The sequence below is a fragment of the Parasteatoda tepidariorum genome, chromosome 4, assembly GCF_982258835.1.
Source record: "Parasteatoda tepidariorum strain Cologne lab strain chromosome 4, Ptep-v5.0, whole genome shotgun sequence".
NCBI classification, from domain to species: domain Eukaryota; kingdom Metazoa; phylum Arthropoda; class Arachnida; order Araneae; family Theridiidae; genus Parasteatoda; species Parasteatoda tepidariorum.
The window spans coordinates 22,065,486-22,088,911 of NC_141758.1; the positions used below are offsets into that span (position 1 = coordinate 22,065,486).

The following is a 23,426-nucleotide window of genomic DNA, read 5'->3' on the forward strand; positions in this document are numbered from 1 at the left end:
CTAGAGTGCTGCTCTTAATGCTTTTACAGTCACTTTTATATGTCAGTTTGATGGGTGGATAAAAAATAGAAACGAAAATCAAATAGTTTTAGATTTGGTGGAGTAGATCCTTGAGGCAGATCGAATACAGGTGACCTTCACTTATATATATATACTTTTTTGCTGACGCTCTAAAGTCAAGCAAAAACATATTTTGATATTTTTTACCTATAAAAAACAGTCAATCAATTGCTAAAAAAAAATTCATTAGATTATCGGAATTATATTTGTACTAAAATATAAAATACAAAAAAAGAAGTATTAAATTTTTTTTCTATTCGTTTTCAATTATTTATAAATAAATGATTTTTTGAAAGTAAAGAAATTTCTATGTTGAATAACTATTTCTTTCAGAGTCAAGTAATAGCAAATAAGTGCAAATTTGAAAAATTACAGGTAGTGAGCTGTGTTTGGAAGATTCTCGGAAAAATACACCGGTGTTTTATTCTGTATTTCATAACTATAAATTATCAAAATGCTAAATTTAAAAATTTTCAATTATTTTGACCAAAATTAATACAAAATAATGAAAAATATTTTCTTATAAGAATTCTGCGTTAAAGGGGAAAGGGAATTTGTGAAACATTAAAAATCCTCCCTGAGGCGAGTTTAGCCATCCCCTCCTACATCTGAAAGCCCCCACAAAGTTTTTTATAAGTAGTCCGCGCAGACTATTTAAAAAGTGAATCAGTTGTGCGCATGAAACTGAATTCTTTTTTAAAAGTAATTGAGGGAAATTTATCATATATATTTGATAATTGCATATGTAGTGGTTGACTAGTTAATAAGTCAAACAAATCATATTCATAAATAAAACAAATTTTCAGTCATATATTTTCTACCACTATCATATTTTTAGCAGATTTTCTATTAAATGCTTCATTTGTAAACATATTTACCCTTATAGTGGTCTAATCGGGCTATCTACGAAAAACCGTGTGGAGGCTTTCAGTTATAGGAGGAGTTGGATTAGCCGTGTGCGTATTCCCTTCTTTAAGTAAGTTAAGGTCCCATCTTATTTCAGTATATAAAGATACTGCGGACTTAGTAGATATTGACAATGTTAACCATCATCAATTAAAAGGTACCCCATCATAGAATCGAGTTAACATGTTTAATATACTAATGAATTGGAATTGTATTTCTGTAGTGGTAGATACACTACAGTACTCCCTCACAAGAATTGTATCTGTGATAGAATTCGATGAACAGACACCTCTTGTTGATTCATTAATGTTTTGTGAGAAGCCGGTAGAGATGTATTAAGGTCACCGTACATTTTGCTGATCGTGAGAGCTGTATTAAGTGCGCGGTCGTGGTTGCTTCTGTGTTGCCATTAGCAGTCGAGTGTATGCAGGCCGATGTTGCGTGCGATCGACACTGAGTAGCAACAGCGAGAAGAGGTTGATAATGTCGCAGTCACAAGATGCAAGTCAATTGTTCAAAAGGGACCATCCATCGAAGTAGACGTGTTTTGATCGAAGTGGGAGTTTCTGATTAGGTAAGCGTCTTCACATCACGTCCGAAGGTCACTAATGTGGAGGTTGAAGATATCGACAATGTTAACCTTCATCTATGAAAAGGTAACCCATCTTAGAATCGAGTTAGCGTGTATTAGATACTAATGAATTGGAATTGTATTTTTGTAGTGGTAGTTATCCTACAATACTACAGAAATCATTGGATACAGAAAAGAAAGTTTATACAAAATATATGATACATGAAATTTCCTAACTATATAAACGGGAAAATTGATCTATAATTAAGGAAGTAACGAGAGTTGAAAATGTGTAAAATAACGTCAAAGTGTCATTTTTCAAAGTAATTTTTTTTTGACATGTGAAATAACTAGATATTAGTAAAAAATGTTTTTTGCACGAAATGACAAACAAAAAATGTTTTTTGCACAAATGACATACAAAAATAATATGAAAACCTTTTTTTTTTTTACCCAAGGAATTGAGATCGAAGGTTTATAGTTTATGTTATGAATGAGAAGGAAAAAAAAAAGAAAACGATTTATACGGAAAGAAAAAGCAAGCTTTCTGTTTTACTTCCAGCGAAAATAAATAAAAAAAATAATAATAAATTATAGAATATTATTTAAAAGAAATTCAAAAGTTTTGGTTCTCTTACTTATTATTAGCATACACTTTTGTAACTGGAATAGATATTTGTTTTAAAGAATTTATTTTTTCTTCTTACAGCTTATTGTCCCTTCCAATTTCAGTGCGACAATGGAAATTGTATTGAAGAATGGCGTGTTTGCAACGGATTCAAAGATTGCGAAGACAACAGTGACGAACGTGATTGCCCTGCCAGAGTATGTGACTCAGAAACCAAATTTCGATGTCAAAGCGGGGAATGCGTCTGGAAATCAGAATCATGTGATGGATATTCCGACTGTGCAGATGGCAGTGACGAATCGAATTGCAGTAAATAAAACTTTATCTATAGTTTAAAATATTTGGATGCTCAGTAACTGCTCGCTTCGCTCTCCAAGTCCCCAGATAGCAAAAAAAGGTTTAGTTTAACTCACCAAAACCCTTTTATTGTAAACCTAAAAAAGTTTGTAATGCGGTTTACGTGTAAGCTTTCTAACCTTAAAATGAGATCTGTGACCATCTTCTCTATTTTACGCACATTATCCTAATCCAGTGTTTCCCAAAGTGTGGTTAGCATACCGCCAGGGGTACGGTAACGGTTTAGTGGGTGTACATGTTCTTATGCGAAATATCTCGCAACAAATAAGAATTTCAAAATTTTTTATTTAAAAACAAAACTAGCCATGGAAATTTACGATTACGTATTTTTCTATTGGCCATTTTTTGAAGAGTTAACTTTCAATAATTGTCGTGCCAACATACAGTCGTGATTTTTAACATTTTTTCGAATTTTTTATAGCAAAAAATACATCCATATTTTCATTAGTGGTATACAGCGTTACGAATAATTTAGAAAGGGCACACAAAATTCACAAGTTTGGGTAACACTGCTAATCCGAAACCTTGAAAACAACCTTATATATAAAAACATTAAATCAAAGTTGTCTCAGCGTGAAAAAAAATCCTTCAACAAAGCTAGCCTCAAGGTGACAATAATCTTATATATAGGTATTTATAAGATTTCTTTTCGTAAAGTCTGGCATGCTTATCTAAAATCCACATTGTCTTGAAATTTTAATGGACTGATCTATCTGATTCTATCGCTAATGGTCAATCTGATTCTATCGCTAGTGTGACGTCATTAAGGACCTTAAGTAACAATACTTTTTAAAAAAGCTTCAAAAAATAATTTTTAATCCTTTTTGGATGAAAGGTTTGATACTGCAATATTTTTCTTTATTGAAAAAAGGTTTTTAGTGCAAACATTTTCGTGACAGAAAAAAGAAAGCTCCAGCACAAGATTGACGTAAGGTTACATTCTTTCTCGGTGAAAAGGGAAAATAAGAAATTAAACTAAAAGAAAAGAGAAGCAAGCTAACTATTTTACTTCCAGCGAAATTAAAAATATAGAAAAATCATAGAATGCTATAAGAAAATCAAAGTTCTGGTTCTCTTACCTATTATTAGCCTACATATTTGTAACTGATTTCGATATTTATTTTAAAGAATTTATCTTTTTTCCTTTCAGATTGTCCATTCCAATTTCAGTGTGACGATGGATATTGTATTGATAAATTGGATGTTTGCGATGGAGACGAAGATTGCGATGATAACAGTGACGAACGTGATTGCCATGCCAGAGTATGTGACTCAGAAACTGAATTTCGATGTAGAAGCGGGCAATGCATCCTGAAATCAGACTCATGTGATGGATTGAGTGACTGTAGAGATAAGAGTGACGAATCAAATTGCAGTAAATAAAACTTTGTCTGTATTTTAAGATATTTGGAAGCTCCGAATCTGCTTGCTTCGCACCCCAACTCCCCAGACCGAGATAGCAAAAAAAAGTTTTTTTTTTCGCTGACCCATAATAAATTCAGCAAAACCCGTTCATTGTAAACCTGAAATGGTTTGTATTGCGGTTTATGTGCAAGCCTTTGAACATTAAAACGAGATCTGTCAACACCTGCTCTATTCTACATACATTACCCTATTCCAAAACCTTGGAAAACAATTTTCTATATGAAAACCTTAAATCGAGGTTGTCTTAACGTGAAAAAATCCTTCAATAAAGCTAGCCTCAAGGTGAAAATAATCTTAAATCCAGGAAATTATAAGGTTTCTTTTCGCAAAGTCTGGTAACTCAGCTAAAAACCAGCTCGTCTTGAAATTTTAATGGACAATGCAATTTTATCCTATCGCTAGTGTGACGTCAACTACGACATCATTTTAGATATAAGTGACAACACTTTAAAAAAGCTTTAAAAAATAATTTTTGATCCTTTTTGGACGAAGGGTTTGAAGCTGCAATGTTTTTGCTTCATTGAAAAAAGTATTTTCAGAATAGATATTTCCGTTACAATAAAAAAAAAATCTCGACAAAATGTTGGCATAAGGTTACATGTTTTCTGTGACCAGAGTAACTTCGAATTCATCTTTGTTTTTCGCCTTGAAATTCGATACTTTTCAAGGAAAAAAAAAGGATCATTTCGTGTATAAATATATAATTATTATAATCAATTGTAAGAACATTTTCTTAATTTGTTAATCGTAACAAAATGAACTATTTCATGAATTAGAAAAAAGAAAATCAAAAAGCTTAGGATTTTACAGTGAACCAATTTTTTGAGGGTACATTTAAAAGGCGAGTCAAGGTTGCTTCTGTTGTTTGTCAAAGGCGTTATAGGAGTTATTTTGTTTCGTCTTTGAAGATATGAGTTTCTGAAGCATTTGATGTCGCATTAGCAATAAACCTTTTTAATTTGGCGCTAAAAATTATCATGTTAGTTTATAATTGACCTAGTGAAAGTCCTTATCCCCCCCCCCATTAAATGAGGAAATAGAGAAATTAAAATGCGATAAGAACTTTTAGTATTTTAATTACGTCCGTTAATTAACTTGAGTATGCTCTTGATCAAAACGGATCTTTGAAACTGCTTCCTATTTCGAAATTACCATTTATTATTATTTTAATTGGCTTAGTGATATGAAAAACTAGGGATATCGAGAAATATTCCAAATTAAATAATAACTGAGGAATGTTGTTAATTCAATGGTTTTGTTTTATGCTATGCACTGATTCATATGAAACACAAAAAAGCGCCAGAAAGGTATGTAGTAAACTTTTTTTTTCCTTCTAAATTTGTAAAGAAGAAAACAGAATCAACGAATCTGTCCTAAAATGCTACACACACACACACACACACACACACACACACACACACACACACACACACACACACACACACACACACACACACACACACACACACAGATATATATATATATATATATATATATATATATTTATATATATATATATATATATATATATATATATATATATATATATATATATATATATTTATATATATATATATATATATATATATATATATATATATATATATATATATATATATATATATATATATATATATATATATATATATATATATATATATATATATATATATTATATATATATATATATATATATATATATATATATATATATATATAGCATTACATCTCTCTATTTTAACATTGTGTTCATAGAGAAATTTTAAGATCTATGCTTATGCTGTTTATGCTCATAGATTAAACATAATTTTTTTCCCCGTTCCTGGTATACTTCATCCATTTTTACTTACTTTGTTACTAGGTGGTTTTTTTCTTTGTCATTCTCTGATCTTTTTCTTCGATTTTTACATACTTTATTATTTTACTTCAGTATTACGGGCTTTAAAAATACAGCGTCTCCTAGCAATGAAATTTAGAATTGGGAATTATTTGCTGCAGATATTTAAAACTTTATTTTAAAACATATTTTTTAAGCCATTAATGAATACAAGGAACTAAAGCAAAACATAATACGCAAGTTTTAAGTTGAAATTTTAATTTTTTTATTTGTAAAACACATTTAATTTGCCACCAGTTTCCCATCCCGAATTATCTCGGGCAAGAGAAAAAAAGTTAAATATTAGTGACAGTTTTTAAAACGAGGGACAACACAAAGTGACACTTTCGAGACCCCAGGTAAGTGATATGCCATGTTTTGATCTTTTTCCTTATGTAAGTATTCAACAACTTGTGTGTATTCAACAACCATCATATATACAACTGTACAAAACACGTGATCAGTCCCGCAATCCAATAGCAAAACTCGCAAACAAAACTTGGCAATCACAGCAGATTTTTTTTCTTCTTTGGCCGAGTAAAAGCGTGTTAAAACAAAAACATACTGACAAATTCTCCCGAATATTCTCGGGATAATAAATATTTGCAATATATATACATACATCAGGGAAGCGGTTAATAAGTAAGTGTTGTGCATTAAGAATTGCGAATGTAGGGAGATTCCATGAATTTGTTGTTCCAGATTTAATTTCCATGCTTGAGTTAAACTAATTGTATGTAAATCAAATCATTATGTTTACCAATTAAATAAAGTGAAATATAAATCAAAGTATTGTTACGTCTAAAATGTACATTTCACGAAAAAAAAATGGATTACCCTGAATAATTTAAGATCTATTGATCGAATCCTTACGTTCTAGAACTCAATCTTAATGGCTGTACGGGGTGATATTAGATATGATAATTTATTTTTAAGTTAAAATCAGACACAAAAACGTACTTTGTTTTGTATAAACATACCTTTTTTTTCCAATGAATTTGGATTTTTGACCCCCACATTATAATGGGTAGCTGCAATATGGGAAATATGGTTCCGATAGTTTGATCTGGAGACCTATTAAAGGTCGGATCCCTTCATGTTAATTCTCTTTTGCTTGTATTTCGCCATATCTCGAGAACTTTTTGACTGAATTGAAAAATATTTGCTCACAGTTATAAGATTCGTTTATCCAAAGATAATTCCATGCAAAATAAATTGTAGTAAATATTTTTTTTTATTGCTTTATTAAATAAATAGTCGAAAAAATTTTGAATTGTAATTTGTACAATTTTTCTCATCATTTTAAAGTATGTAATTTTATTAGGCAAAATACAAAATTTGAGTGGATAGGTTTAAGCGGTTATCGAAAACCTCTTTGAACCCTAATCCAATTTTAAATCCATAGTTAATTCTGAAATTTTGAAGGGGTGGAAGATTCCTCCTTGACATCAATTGTGACAGAGCTTCTAAAACCGCAATTTCCAGATTAGCAAGCGGTGACACAAAAAGTCTCTCGTTTTTCGAATGCAGGAGAATCTTCGAGGTCTGCTCTAAATGATAAACTGAGCAGGCTTCTCCCGAACACATCCTGAACTGTTAGGGATTTTCCAGAGAGGACATATACTTATCTCCCCTTCTGGGCCTCGATTTCCTTAAGGTCAACTGTCTGATGGACATTGTCTGACTTCGTCAGGCATTGGAGGATAAACCACAACAACGCAACAAAAACAACAACCAATTTTAATAAACAGAATGTTGAGCCACATTTCTTAGTGTTTCTAGATTTTTTATGAAAGTGATAATTTATTTGTTTCATTACATTTAGCTGCATCATCCTGTCAAGGTTTTTTCTGTGGAGATGGAGTATGCTTACGTTCTTTTCAGAAATGCAATTACAGGGAAGATTGCGTTGATGGCTCTGACGAAGAAGGTTGCATTCCTTGGTGCTCTCAAAAATATAATTTTCAGTGTGATGGTGGATGTAGTCATAAAAACCTCCTCTGTGACGGACTTCAACACTGTTCCGATAATTCCGATGAGAAAGACTGTGGTGAGTAACATTTTTAAAATTTACAAATTGCAAAATACAGAAAAAACGATTAATAACTTTTGATCTTATGAATTGGTTTTTCGCTAACTAAAGGCCTGTTTACACGGTCTAAGTTCTTGAACCCGAGAAATCGGAAAGATTTCTCTGTCCAAGAAATCGGATGATTCGTCGACACTATCCAAGTTCTAGAATGGCACAGATTGGTAGACAGAAAAACTTGCGCGTCCTCATTGTAGACAGAAAAACTTGCGCATGTGCATTGTTCATATTAAACAGTATAAAATAATACTTACATAAGTTTGAAATTACAGAATAAATTCAAATAAAATCATAATATCACAAATAAACCGGAACAGATCATTTTATTTGGACTAAAATATATGAGAGCAGATAACGAAATGAAATAAACTGATTCCTGCTTGTTGACGTCACAAAACCTAAGACGCTGATTGGTTAAGGAAGAAAAAACAAACTTGGATGGATGGAAAGTAGAACATGTTCTATTGCCGTCCAAGTACTTGAATGATCATTTACGCATACCAAGCTCAAGGCAAAAACAAGTTTCCATCAATATCATTCAATCTTTGTCCAAGAACTAGGGTCGTCCAAACAGGTCTTAAGATAAGGGCTACACTTTGTCAAAAATATTTGTTCAGATGATATTTTAAGCAATGGAATCGGATTAAAAACAAAATATGAGGGTGGTGTGGAAATATATATATATATATATATATATATATATATATATATATATATATATATATATATATATATATATATATATATATATATATATATATATATATATATATATATATATATATATATATATATATATATATATATATATATACATATATATATATATATGTATATATATATATATATATATATATATATATATATATATATATATATATATATATATATATATATATATATATATATATATATATATATATATATATATATATATATATATATATATATATATATATATATATATATATATATATATATATTCTTAAATCAATATGGGTTTTAATTTTAAGCTTTATATCTTTACAATTTGAAATCTGTTGTACATTAATTGCTTAGACATGGATGCACATTGAAGTTATTGTAGCAAAAATTGTTTAATATGCAATAAAATATTTTTAAAAATCTACTTCATATTTTAATAAGTAATGCAATACGCTTGCTTTGAACAACTTCATAAAATTCCGACAGTTATATTTAATGTTTTTTCAAACGTAAAAGAGACCTATATAAAATTTTGATAAAGTTACGACCCGCCGTTTCGCTGGTGTTTTTAATTGCGGCCCCCGGCCTCATGTAAGTTGGAAACGCCCGGTTTAACGAGGGATGCTTTTCAATGGCAATTTGTTTTGAGCATATCAGACATGTGTAAAAATGGAGGATTGATACATTTCTGTCAACACATGCAGTTCAATACTGATAGGTATTTTTGATGAGAATGCTTGTTTCGTTTCTTTTCGGTAAATTTTAGCAGTTTACTAACTAATCAGAAAATTAAACAAAGCTCCGCATATCGTAATTTTCTAACTACATTCAGATATAAGAGCTCGATAACTACATGGACCAATAATTCTTTACACTATGCGAAGCCTTTTTCTGTTTCAGATTTCAATCCATCGGAAGAATGCTCACCCCAACAATTCAGATGTAACAATGGTACATGCATTTCATGGTATTGGGTTTGCGATGGTATAGAGGATTGCTCTGAAGGGGAAGACGAAGATGGCTGCCCACCCAGTTATTGTGAGGATGGGGAGTACCAATGCAGGTTTGGACTCTGCATCCCAAAAGAGCAAATTTGTGACGGTAGTTTTGATTGCTACGATAGGACTGATGAAAATATTTGCTGTAAGTTTTATTTTTAATCGTTTTTCGCGAGGATCCTATAGCATGGGAGAAACTTTTCATGACGAATTCTGTTTCACCTCTAATTGGTATTTTAAAGTTCGGAAAAAAAGTGAGTTCAGCTTAATCTTGCAATAGTTTATTTGTATTCAGACAGTCTGAAAAAAAATCAGCATTTTTGATAGATAGGTAGATATATACTTTATTTACGTCGCACTAGAGCTGCACAATGAGGTATTGGCGACGGTCTGGGGAGCATCCATGAGGATAATCAGAAGACATACCATCGCAATTTTGAACCTCTGCAGTGAGAATGACTACCCTGCTTTGGTATCCGACGACCCGCACGTGAAGTCGAGCACTTTACTGCAGAACAGTTCAACGAGCACCTATACCGTGCACCCTCTGTCCCTGCGCAGCTGTGGTCACTCTCCCGCAGCCAGTGATGCTTGACTTCGGTGGTCTACTATGTGTTTTTACGACCTGTCCCCGGTGGATCTTCAGAATATGAAATTCCATGGTCTACTACAAGTTAATTTAAACTTTAAAATACTTACGCAGAGGTGAGAGAATTTGCCATGAAGTTTCCTCTTCATTAGTAAAAATACTTTGCTTTTAAATAGGTTGTGATTACTACCGAACAGTGTGGAACCGTTTGGTTGTTAACGTCACACATTGCGGATTCTAAATATAGTTTGACTGTTATCGTCACACATTGTAGATCCTAAATATCGTTTGATTGTGAACGTCACACAATGTGGATTCTAATTATCGTTTGATTGTGAACGTCACACATTGTGGATCTTAAATATCGTTTGATTGTTAACATCACACAATGTGGATTCTAATTATCGTTTGATTGCGAACGTCACACATTGTGGATCCTAAATATCGTTTGATTGTTAACATCACACAATGTGGATTCTAATTTTCGTTTGATTGTGAACGTCACACATTGTGAATCCTAAATATCGTTTGATTGTTAACATCACACAATGTGGATTCTAATTATCGTTTGATTGTGAACGTCACACATTGTGGATCCTAAATATCGTTTGATTGTTAACATCACACAATGTGGATTCTAATTATCGTTTGATTGTGAACGTCACACATTGTGGATTCTAAATATCGTTTGATTGTGAACGTCACACATTGTGGATTCTAAATATCGTTTGATTGTAAATATCTGACTCGATTCACAATAGGTTGCTGAAAACGGTCAAATAATTATGCTTAGTAATAATGTGAGGACAATCCTTGCGCAATTGCAATTAAGGAATTCAAAAAAGCAACTGTTGATACATGTATCGATCTCTGTTAAATTCTCCTAACCAACTATGAATTTATATAAAAAAAATAAAGAAATGAAATTAAAATCAATTTTTAGTTTTAAAATTATTTCAATATCAAGTAATATAGGATTCAGTAGTTCGCTGAAAAGAAAAATTACCGAAAAATGAAAAATTCCTTTCTTTCTTCCAATACTTGCTATATCAAGAATCTTTTGCAGTAATTGCTTTGCGGTGCTAATCTATAATATATTATCTATAATCTTCAAAAACTAAACATAAACAAACAGTCTTATAAGGAAATTCTAATAAAATACCACTAAAACACCGATTAAATAAAGGCTCAGTTTTTGCAACGTAACGTAGTATAATAAAAAGGAGTAAGTAATTGCAAATCTCAAAGAAAATCTTTTCTGATAATAGTCATAAAGGATACAAAGTTTGCTTTAGGTAAAGCTTTAAAAAAATTAGACACTTAAAAATATATTAAATTGTGAAAAAAGGCAGATGACGTAACGGCCTTGTCAACGAAATGATCTTGTCGATGAAATTATCCGTGGACGAAGTGATGGCGATGAAGAGGCTTGTCGATGTCGATTAAATGAACCGGACCCTGATTCCACGTGCAATAATACTTTAACAGATCATTTTAAGCTTATGTTGCTTCATATCCCAGATGGTGTAGCTTAGTTTCACCATCTACATAAAACAAAAGAATCTTTAAAATGTTGAAATCAGTAAAGTAATAAGGCATTTAAGAATACAGTTTGCTGAATCATTTTAAGTTCATAAAATAGTGAACTCTAACACAGAAAGCATGTATCCTTACGGCAACAATGTGTCGGAATTTTTTCTTTACTGTCACATGAATGTTAAACCTTTTTTCAATAAAGCAAAAATATTGCACTTTCAAACCTTTCATCCTTAAAGGAATAAAAAGTATTTTTTAAAGCATTTTTTAAACAGTGTTGTCACTTAAGATTCTTAGTGACGTTTTAAATGACGTCACACTAGCTATAAAATCAAATTGCATTGTCATTTAAAATATCATGACAAGGTGGATTTTACCTAAGCATACAAGACTTTGCGAAAAGAAACATTATAATTACCAAGATTTAAGATTATTTTCACCTTGAGACAAGCTTTATTAAAAAAATATCGCTGTTTAAAACACTAAGTCAACCTCGATTTAAGGTTTTTATGTAGAAGGTTGTTTTCCAAGGTTTTGGATTAGGGTAATGTGCGTGGAATAGAGCAGATTGTAACAGATCTCATTTTAAGATTAAAAGGTTTACACGTAAACCGTATTACAAACCTTTTTAGGTTTACATTAAAAGGTTTTTGTGGAGTGAAAAGAAGCCTTATATAGCTATCTAAGTAGTATAATAAATTTATCTATGTGTGTTTTTTTTCTCCAGCCGAATCAAAATGTGGAGGATTTTATTGCGGCAGCAAAGAATGTGTTCCTCAAGAATCTAGATGTAACGGACGGAAGGATTGCACAAACGGAAATGATGAAGAAAATTGCGAAGCTTCTGAGTGCGACGAGGAAACTCAATTTAGATGCGATGAAAATAAATGCCTTCCGAAAAGATTTCTTTGCAATCGTCAGAGGGACTGTTCAGATGGAAGTGATGAAGATAAGTGTGGTAAATAAAGTATTACATAATTTTAATAAAACCGCGAATCACAAAAATAATCAAGGAAAATGGATGTAAGGGCCTGGTTTCTTAAGACAAAGGCCTTCTCTGGCTGAAAGTTAACCTACCCTGAGCCCAACAAGATACCGTTTTGTAAACTCAGAGAGCGCAGTCGTTTCACCTCAGACATTATCACGCATTGCGCATGCGTGAATTACATAAACAAATATTTATTTTGATCTGTAACTCGTTTTAAACTTTATATGTGTTATTGTAGATCAGTGCTTAAGAGGGAAAAAATGACCTTTTAATCTGTGACCACAGATTGTTTTAAGCACGGAATCTTTGTATGATTTATATCTTACAATATACAAATTAGGTCATTTTTTAAATTTCGGAGATTAATTTCTCCTCGAAATCAAAATGTTGACAGATTTCAATAATCTGTTGGCTGTTGTCCGCCATTGCTTCTGTCGTTAATGTAATCCAACTGCAATTGATTCAGTCGGCAGTTGTCGTTCCAGCTGAGTGTTCGATGACGTATGCTGTCTTACACTCAAATTGAAAAATCAGAGGTTAGCGCTCTCTTCAAGCTAACGTTTTGTATCGCCGATGTGTCCTAAGAAACCAGGCCTTTAGATTTGTTTCATTTCTCTACGGAAAATCGATTTCTTTTTTCCCGCTAATTTTCAAAATAGTTACAATGGTCGTGCAGTCTGTGGTCGAAGATCGCTGCTGACAAAGAAAAGAAAAAAGAAAAAGAATAGAAAAACAGTAAAAATTCTTACAACTGCATGTCAATCCACTCTAATTGAAATACAGTTGTGAGAATGGGGTGGTTATAAAAACCCCTTTGCCCTTTTTATGGACCTCCAGCGACCGTTCAACCTATTGAGATGAGGAAATTTCAGATGTAGCATATTCAGAGGTATAAGCTTGAGATTCTAAAAACGACAACAGTTACGGCTTTATAGGTACATAGACTCGGCATTTTCGAATTTGCGGCACCCATTTTTTTCGTTGCAAAAAATTCAGAGCATGCGAAAACCTTAAACACAGTGTTAATAGGTACGTGTATCACAAAATCTGGTACGCTATGCTCGACTCACAAAAAGCAGCTCTGCCCTCATCCAAAAACACATGAACAAGGAATCACATGGATGATAAAAGCATTGAGCACCCAAAAAACACATGAACATGAAAAAAAATATTGACTCTATGAAGCGCAAAGATAGAGTCAATGTGCATGATAAATAAAGTATATAAAGTCAAATAAATAAGGTAAAATAAAAATAAATAAATTAAAAAAATCATAGAATCACGTTCACTAGAAATTCAACGAAGAAAACCTATGAAAAATGTGTCTCACAATTTCAGGTACAATAGTTGACGTTCTGAAATTTTGCGATTAAGCGCCACCATCGGGGATTGTAGCATGTGCTTTGTAACAGGCTGACGCTATGTAGCCATGCTGTTAATTTACGTCATACCAGAATTGCTGCTACACTATGCGCTGAATGACATCGTTTGGATGGAAGATGACGCGCCTCAACAAATTTTATTTTTAAAAAACGTCCCTGAACAGTAGACCCAATTTTGGGTTTACGATCCAAGTAGCACATATCTCAAAAACAATATCGTACGAACTTATCTTCGAATATTGTACAATATCGCTGCGAACCATTGTGCTATACACTGATGAGTCATTATGTTATGACCACCCTCCATCTATAACAATAGGCTGGTCCAGCTTTTCATGGTTTCTCGCCCAGGAGCAATGTTTTCATGGGGCACATTAGGCCTATCAGACTACCTCAGACTACCTATCAGCACCTAGCCACGGTGGGTGCTAGCAATTTTGAGGGATAAAGATGGTCCTACATGTTTTTAGCAGGTTGGTCATAATGTAATGGCTCTTCGGTGTATAAAAATGGACCCTATTCATAACGTATATTCAATATCGCAAAACGATATTGATTGATATTGTAAAAATCGTTAGGGAATGTCGATTGATATCTCACAGCGTTTACAAACTTTGTACAATGTCAATCGACATCATCAACACAAAAAAACGAATGCTGAGGAATGCCGACAATCGTAAAAATTACGCTATTTGTTAAAATAAAAATCAGTTTTTGAAAATATTCATGCCTGTTTGAAACTCGGAAAAAGCTGATAACAGAACCGTTCTAGGTTGCATAAAATTAAATTATTTTTTTAATACTAAAACTTATAAAATCTTAAAGTTTGCACCTTAGTTAATTTTGTTCATTGCTTTTGTGCCATCAATGTTCAACTCCGTAGTCATATAATTTTGAACCCAATCCAGAAGACAAAGGAACTCCTGGATCAAATATTGGAAGAAATATTTTTGAGCCTTTAAATAAAACGGCAGGCAAAACTTCAAAATTCAAGTTTAAATCACCCATTAAATATGTACTTATTTGCATTTAATGCATTTTATATCGAAGTTTGTCTTCAGATTTTTTATCGTTGGTTTAAAAATTGTTAATTTTATAGTATAATTAGATTTTTGTTTCATTTAGATGAAGTGAGAAAGGAATCTACTGATATCGACAGTATTATTGATGAACTGGACGATTCAAGTGTAGTTTTTAAAGAATTTTTTCTGAACATTTTCAAGCGAAATTCAACCAAATCTTAATATTTCAAATTAAAAAATTTTCAAAATGTTTTATTCCTGTTAATTTCAATATTTATTGCTATTGATGTTTAATCAAATGAACTTTTTATGTATTTGAATTTAAATAAATAATTTAATGAACAAGTAGGAAATGGTCTATGGGTCTTAATTTCTATACACTTATAGTTAGTAGAATTATTTTCAAAACAAAAATTTATGCTCGATGAAGTCCTTACTAAAGTCTACTGGAATTCAATATGTAGCAATAAAGGAAACGAAATAAAAATGAAAATATGACCACCGAAGTCGACTCTTCTGGGGGTACCGGTGAATGAAGAGATACGCAACATATTAATAGAGTGCTTAACTGTCAAGTTAAGCATTCTATTAATATGTCCCAGTTAAGCATTCTATTAATATGTTACGGATCTTTTCTCTGACTTCTTTTTTTATAATAAAGAGTGTTGTTTCCCTTTTGTTTTAAGTGTTTCCTTTTCATTTGGTTTGCTTATGAAATCGCTGTTTAACCTGGTTGAAAGTGAGTTTTTATTTTTTGATGATTTTGTTTGAGTTTCTTTTCTAAATTGCTTCTATGTATTTCATGTTTTTTCCTAGACTTCTATACAAAACCTTCGGGGTACTGAGGAAGTTACTTTAGGCATTTGCCTCTCCCTCAATAGAAAAGGATTCGTTTTATGGCTACCGGGGTCGGTAGTCATTGAAGACGTCGTCTTCGGTGGTCATATTTTTACTTCGTTTCCTTTATTGCTTTAAAGAGCTTTTTTTTTCAAAGAAGTTTTATCTATTTAGATATATAAAAATGTTTTGTTTCCTTTTAGTACTGGAATTCAATAAAAATTCATATTCGCATAATAATTGGTTTAGTTTTAAAATTTTAATTCATCAATGTTTCATTAAAAAAAAATTTTTTTTTTAAAAAATATTGTTATTTGTCCTGTTATTTATTGTTATTTTTCTCTATAGACCTTTGAATGTAACGATACATCACAGAGAACAATCTTCTTTATAGGAAACAAAACTCGAGACAGATAAACTTGCTTTTTTATATGATTCTCGAGAACGTATATGTGGCAGCTTTAGTTATGTAGTATTATCAAACCTATTTCTTAAGGACACTTTGGTAAATTAAGTTTTTATAAACATTAAAACAAATTACCAAATAAAATTTAAAGAATAAATTTAATTTAAACATAATTAAAAAATTACAATAGAAATAGCAATTTGAAAAATGCAAATTGAAATTGCAAATTGAAAAATAGCAATGTTTTAATAAAAAAAATATTAATTTTTATCTCTTGACAGATTTTTTTTTTAAAAATGTACATTAATTTTTTTTAAAACTTAATTTGAAAATAAAAAAATGGAAATAAATATTAATTGGAAGAGGGAATTTAGTCCACTGATTTTTTCTCAGGATTGAAGAGTGGCAGCCATGTTGTTTATAGTGTGTCTAAAGTAAGAACATCCTAGCCATTCGTCAAGACCCGAAGCGGGTACCATGGTAACGAGATATAACTGTTTCAATTAGGGGTGTGGGGTCATTGTTTGGTACAGGTTTTAGTTCCGGTCTGCGAAGGTAAGAGATTCTTTTTCTTTGACTACAGTGTTAGGCTTAGAATGAAAAGAAACCACACCCTCCCTGAAATGCACAATTCTTGTTTCCACAGCAGCTGAGGGACTCAGATTTTGGGGCGGGGCCGGGGGTGTTCTGTTGATTTATCGTTCTGTTACTCTTTCAAACTATACTAATACGCTTTTCCTCCCCCCCCCCCCTTTTATTCTGTAGCAATATTTTTTCTTCAGGGTGTACACAAATCTTTCAACAAAAAATAAACACCTTTTAAGTACTTCTTAAGAACTCAAAAATATTTTCAAGCACCATAAATACTAACAAAATGCAAAATAAATTTTCCAACACTTTGCATTATCATGATAAAATAACTAAGTTTCTGACTAGGAACTCTTTTCTTAATTATATTAGCCACTAAAAAATGATCAAGAGATTTTTCAATTCGATATCAGAGGGTGGAAAATGAAATGTGAAACTGAGAACATCTTGAAAAATGCACACGAGAGTGCTAGAATCTCAAAGAACCCAGCTCACATGCGAACTCACACGTATTTCAGCAAATCTGTAAAATGATTGACGCTTTCATATGCTATGCACCGACGGCTCACCAAAATGGATTGTGGTTTAATGAATTGTGAAAGCGTATTACAAAAATTCATGTTTGATGAAGTGATTAACTTTTTTATTTTTAATATATTTAGTAAATTTAATATACATGATATATTAAGTTAAATATATATTTTTTCCTTTTCTGAAGAAGTTTATTTTAAAATATCAAGCAATTTCCAAACATCTATTGAATAGAGATTGGGTTTCCATTACAAGTATCCTTAAAAATAGATGCTTTAATAGACTTTCCAGATAGCAAAATAAGGTTTATTTTCACCCAGAATAAACCTTTTAATATAAACCTAAAAAGGTTTATATATTTTGGTATCGTGGAATAGAAAATATCTGTGGTACCGTATATTTTGCATTACAGAACTATTAGAATATAATGATAGTAGAAAATTGAATACTTTCTCTAAAGCGTTACTTTAAATGACATTTTAAATTTTACAAGGGACAGTTTAAAAATAATTTTAAAAACCTTTCCTAGCTAAATCCACGCAATTGGTTCATGAAAAATTTCTTCCCATTTTATAACTTTCAATAAAACAAATTAGTACAATTTGATATTAATGATAAATTTTTTAAAATATTTATCATGTAATTCAGTCTTTATAAACACTAGAAAGACTGAAACTTAATATATACCCATACTGACCAAAAACAGTAAAAATGTGAAAAAATAACTAAAGTGTAAAGAAATTTGTTTAAAATTAATTTTTAATATTTTTTTCAGTTATATAACAAGTTATTAGTAAATATTACCAATAAAAAAATTACTTCCTTTGAAACAAATAATTAAAAATATAAAAATAAAAATAATGAAGTCTTTTATCCTGACATTTTAATTGATTTCCGGTTGCTGATATACCCTTTTGTAAACTTCCTCATTTATTGCTTGTTAAGGCAAATCATTATTTGCAGTTTTTGAAATATTAACTCAGTGGTTAGTTGAGTATTCTATTGTATACAATGGCTCTACGTATAATAATTGCTTTGTTGATCCTCGTTGTAGTTTCTTCAACGCAAGGTAAGTTGGAAGCATGATAAAGATACTTTCAATTTATATTTAAATATTAAGATATAAATTTTAAAAATATTTTTGGAGTGGACTTGGGCGAAAATAAAATAATTTTTTGCTAGATCGAAAATGAACAGCGTAGGTCCCCATCACTTTTGATAGACATGGAGGAGTTTTCGGTAGTGATAGAGGTTTAACCTACTGAGTTCCAATAAACATTTTTACTGCCATTTTTTCAGGTTATGTTATTATTAAATATTTTTGGGATTGTGATTGATTTATTAAATACAATATATTTAGTTTGACCCAAAAACTAATTTGATTTAAAAAAAATTTTTTTGATGGAGTTTAAAACTTTAAAGAGTTAGCAGTAAACTAGGACCTTGAAATAACGGCTCATAACGTACGAGAGAATGTAGCTCTCTAGTGTTGACCTCTTGATCTCACTCAAACCTTTATTGTTAAACGCATTTATGTAAAAGAACATCCTTCAATGCTTTTTTCCCTACTTTGTATTCCCTGAATTTATCTGTAGATGATCGAACAAATCACATGGTTTCCCATCTGCTCGCGGTGAGTATACTTACCAAAACCTTACAAAGGGTTAAATAATAGGAGAAAATGCGATTTTTGCTTAAATACTGTACATCAGGCAAATAAACTCATAAATGCGATAAAAGTTTTTATTTAAATTCAATAAACTAATTTAATTATTTTTTAGTTTAATTTCGTTATGTTTTAGTCATTTAATTATTTTTTAGTTGTTGCATAAAAATGATTCATTTTAGCTTTTAGAAATTTTTTGCTCTATGTCGGATATTTTTCTTCACATTTTGACCATGAAACTCAACTTAATAATAAGATGTTTGCATGCACGAAAGATTGATTGAATCGAATCTCTTATTTTTCTTATAATTTTTCTTTGTAATTAAAAATTCTGACCAAAGACGGTAAATTGAATTAAATTTTTACACAGTGTAGAAACATTAAAAATTTCTTAATCTATGTTTTTTTTTTTCATTATTTATTTTTCCTTATCTTTTACGTAATCAAATAGCCCAAACTGTTCAAGTTACAATTTATTGGACGCGTTGTCTCACGTGGTTATTATGAAAGCGCGCCCAACTTTTTTCTTTTTTTTTGTATGTTAAAAATAGATTTGTTTACTTTTTTTCTAATTTAGAGTCTGTTTAAGTAGCCGATTGCGACAAAGCAAAAACTGTCAAAATTCTGATTGGCGATAAAAATGGCAATAAAGTTCGCTTGTATTAATTAGAAAACAAATGCAACTAGCATTGGTTTCATGATCAGCTGAAATTTAAGTAATCTCGCTAGAAAGTTTTGTCGAAATTACGATTGACGATAGATTCTATTTGGCGACAAAAATGGCGCTATAAATTCTGCTTGTTAGTGAAAGAAAAATTGAAGCAAGCCTATTCATCAAGCTCAGAACGCAGTTCAATTTTGAACACTTTTCGACGTGAGGTCAAACTAGGTAGTGGTGATAAATTCACGATAAATTCTAATTGTAGCGGTCAGAAAATGATTGAAATTCATAGAGAACGCACCCCCAATATATGCTTTAGCAAGTCGGATTTCCACATAGCAAAATAAGATTTATTTTTACTTAGCAAAAACCTTTTCATGTAAACCTAAAAAGGTTTGTAATGCTGTTTACGTGTAAACCTTCTAAAAGTGAAATCTGTGACAATCTGCTTTATTTTAAGCACATTACCCTAATCCAAAACCTTGGAAAACAGCATTCTAAATAAAGCCCTTAAATCGAGGTTCACTTAGGGCAGGGATAGCAAACCAATGGCACGCGTGCCATTTATGGCACGTGACACAATATTTTGGGCACGCCACCGATCATAATTGTTATTGCACTATGAATTGTTATTACACTATGAAGCATATGTAACAATTAAATTAAAATTCACAAAAAACAAACAAAATAATAAACAATTATTAATAAAGAAATTAACAATTAATGCTAAAAAACAATTAATAATCATAAAAAGCTACTAATAAATGACTAGCAAAAAAAAAATTAATAGTCCTACTTAATCTAACTTCCTTCGACCTAATATAAGTTATTTGTCATCTAATCTGCAGCAACAGAAGTCACACTGATGTTACTTTAAGTTGAATTACGCGTATAACTGAGACATTGCAAAATGTTTTATTTTTTTATGTAAATAAAGTATTTTGAGTTGATAGTATTTAGTATTATTATTTTCCCAATAATCACGAAGTCAAAATTATTTGACGGCACGTCTATGATCTCATTAAACAATTTTCTAGAAAAAATGTCACGTTGGTGTATAAAGGTTCGCCACCCCTGACTTAGGGTATTCAAACGTGAAAAAAAGCTTTATTAAAGCTAATGTCAAGGTTAAAATAACCATTAATCTAGGTCATTATAAGATTTCTTTTCGCCAAAGCTTGTATGCTCAGCAAAAATTCACCTTGTCATGAAACTTTAATGAACAAAGAAATTTGATCCTATCGCTAGTGTGACGTCAGCTAAAATGTCATTAGGGCCCTAAACAACAATACTTTTTAAAAAGCCTTAAAAAATAATTTTTAAGAAGGAAAGTACTGATATTATTTAAACGACTATGCCGGCAGGACTCGCACTAAAGTTTTTGCTAATGAGCTAGAGTGCTGCTCTTAATGCTTTTACAGTCACATTTATATGTCAGTTTGATGGGTGGCTGAAAAATAGAAACGAAAATTAAATAGTTTTAGATTTGGTAGAGCAGTGATGCAGAACGAATACCGGTGACCCTCATTTATATATATATATTTTTTTCTGACGCTCTAAAGTCAAGCAAAAACATATTTTGATATTTCTCACTTATCAATCAATTACTAAAAAAATCCATTTGATTATCGAAGTTATATTTGTACTAAAATATAAAATACAAAAAAAGAAGTATTCAATTTTTTTTCTATTCGTCTTCAATTATTTATAAATAAATGATTTTTTGAAAGTAAAGAAATTTCTATGTTGAATAACTATTTCTTTCAGAGTCATTTAATAGCAAATAAGTGCAAATTTGAAAAATTATAGGACGTGAGCTGTGTTTAAAAAATTCTCAGAAAAATACACCGGTGTTTTATTCTGTATTTCATAACTATAAATTATCAAAATGCTAAATTTAAAATTTTTTAATTATTTTGACCAAAATTAATACAAAATAATGAAAAATATTTTCTTATAAGAATTCTGCGTTAAAGGGGAAAGGGAATTTGTGAAACATTAAAAATCCTCCTCACTGAGGCGAGTTTAGCCATCCCCTCCTACATCTGAAAGCCCCCACAAAGTTTTTTATAAGTAGTCCGCGCAGACTATTTAAAAAGTGAATCAGTTGTGCGCATGAAACTAAATTCTTTTTTAAAAGTAATTGAGGGAAATTTATCATATATATTTGATAATTGCATATGTAGTGGTTGACTAGTTAATAAGTCAAACAAATCATATTCATAAATAAAACAAATTTTTAGTCATATATTTTCTACCACTATCATATTTTTAGCAGATTTTCTATTAAATGCTTCCTTTGTAAACATATTTACCCTTATAGTGGTCTAATCGGGGTATCTACAAAAAACCGTGTGGAGGCTTTCAGTTATAGGAGGAGTTGGATTAGCCGTGTGCGTATTCCCTTCTTTAAGTAAGTTAAGGTCCCATCTTATTTCAGTATATAAAGCTCCTGCGGACTTAGTAGATATTGACAATGTTAACCATCATCAATTAAAAGGTACCCCATCATAGAATCGAGTTAACATGTTTAATATACTAATGAATTGGAATTGTATTTCTGTAGTGGTAGATACATTACAGTACTCCCTCACCAGAATTGTATCTGTGATAGAATTCGATGAACAGACACCTCTTGTTGATTCATTAATGTTTTGTGAGAAGCCGGTAGAGATGTATTAAGGTCACCTTACATTTTGCTGATCGTGAGAGCTGTATTAAGTGCGCGGTCGTGGTTGCTTCTGTGTTGCCATTAGCAGTCGAGTGTATGCAGGCCGATGTTGCGTGCGATCGACACTGAGTAGCAACAGCGAGAAGAGGTTGATAATGTCGCAGTCACAAGATGCAAGTCAATTGTTCAAAAGGGACCATCCATCGAAGTAGACGTGTTCTGATCGAAGTGGGAGTTTCTGATTAGGTAAGCGTCTTCACATCATGTCCGAAGGTCACTAATGTGGAGGTTGAAGATATCGACAATGTTAACCTTCATCTATGAAAAGGTAACCCATCTTAGAATCGAGTTAGCGTGTATTAGATACTAATGAATTGGAATTGTATTCTTGTAGTGGTAGTTATCCTACAATACTACAGAAATCATTGGATACAGAAAAGAAAGTTTATACAAAATATATGATACATGAAATTTCCTAACTATATAAACGGGAAAATTGATCAATAATTAAGGAAGTAACGAGAGTTGAAAATGCGTAAAATAACGTCAAAGTGTCATTTTTCAAAGCAATTTTTTTTTTTGACATGTGAAATAACTAGATATTAGTAAAAAATGTTTTTTGCACGAAATGAACTTAGTACAATTTCATACAAAAATAATATGAAAACCTTTTTTTTTTTTACCCAAGGAATTGAGATCGAAGGTTTATAGTTTATGTTATGAATGAGAAGGAAAAAAAAAAGAAAACGATTTATACGGAAAGAAAAAGCAAGCTTTCTGTTTTACTTCCAGCGAAAATAAATAAAAAAAATAATAATAAATCATAGAATATTATTTAAAAGAAATTCAAAAGTTTTGGTTCTCTTACTTATTATTAGCATACACTTTTGTAACTGGAATAGATATTTGTTTTAAAGAATTTATTTTTTCTTCT

The 23,426-nt window shown here is 31.2% G+C and overlaps 1 protein-coding gene across 7 annotated transcripts in view; it reads left to right on the plus strand.

Annotated features, from left to right (window-relative positions):
- Positions 1-23,426, plus strand: part of LOC107443390 (uncharacterized) — a 100,981-nt gene that overhangs the window by 34,648 nt on the left and 42,907 nt on the right. For 6 of the 7 annotated variants that reach the window (XM_087160753.1, XM_087160757.1, XM_087160756.1 and 3 more), the window contains 5 exons: positions 2,247-2,474; positions 3,673-3,897; positions 7,649-7,873; positions 9,518-9,760; positions 12,468-12,698. In XM_087160753.1, coding sequence (XP_087016879.1) covers positions 2,247-2,474; positions 3,673-3,897; positions 7,649-7,873; positions 9,518-9,760; positions 12,468-12,698 — 1,152 coding nt within the window. The remainder of the gene's footprint in view (positions 1-2,246; positions 2,475-3,672; positions 3,898-7,648; positions 7,874-9,517; positions 9,761-12,467; positions 12,699-23,426) is intronic. The other variant, XM_087160759.1, reaches the window with a different exon arrangement.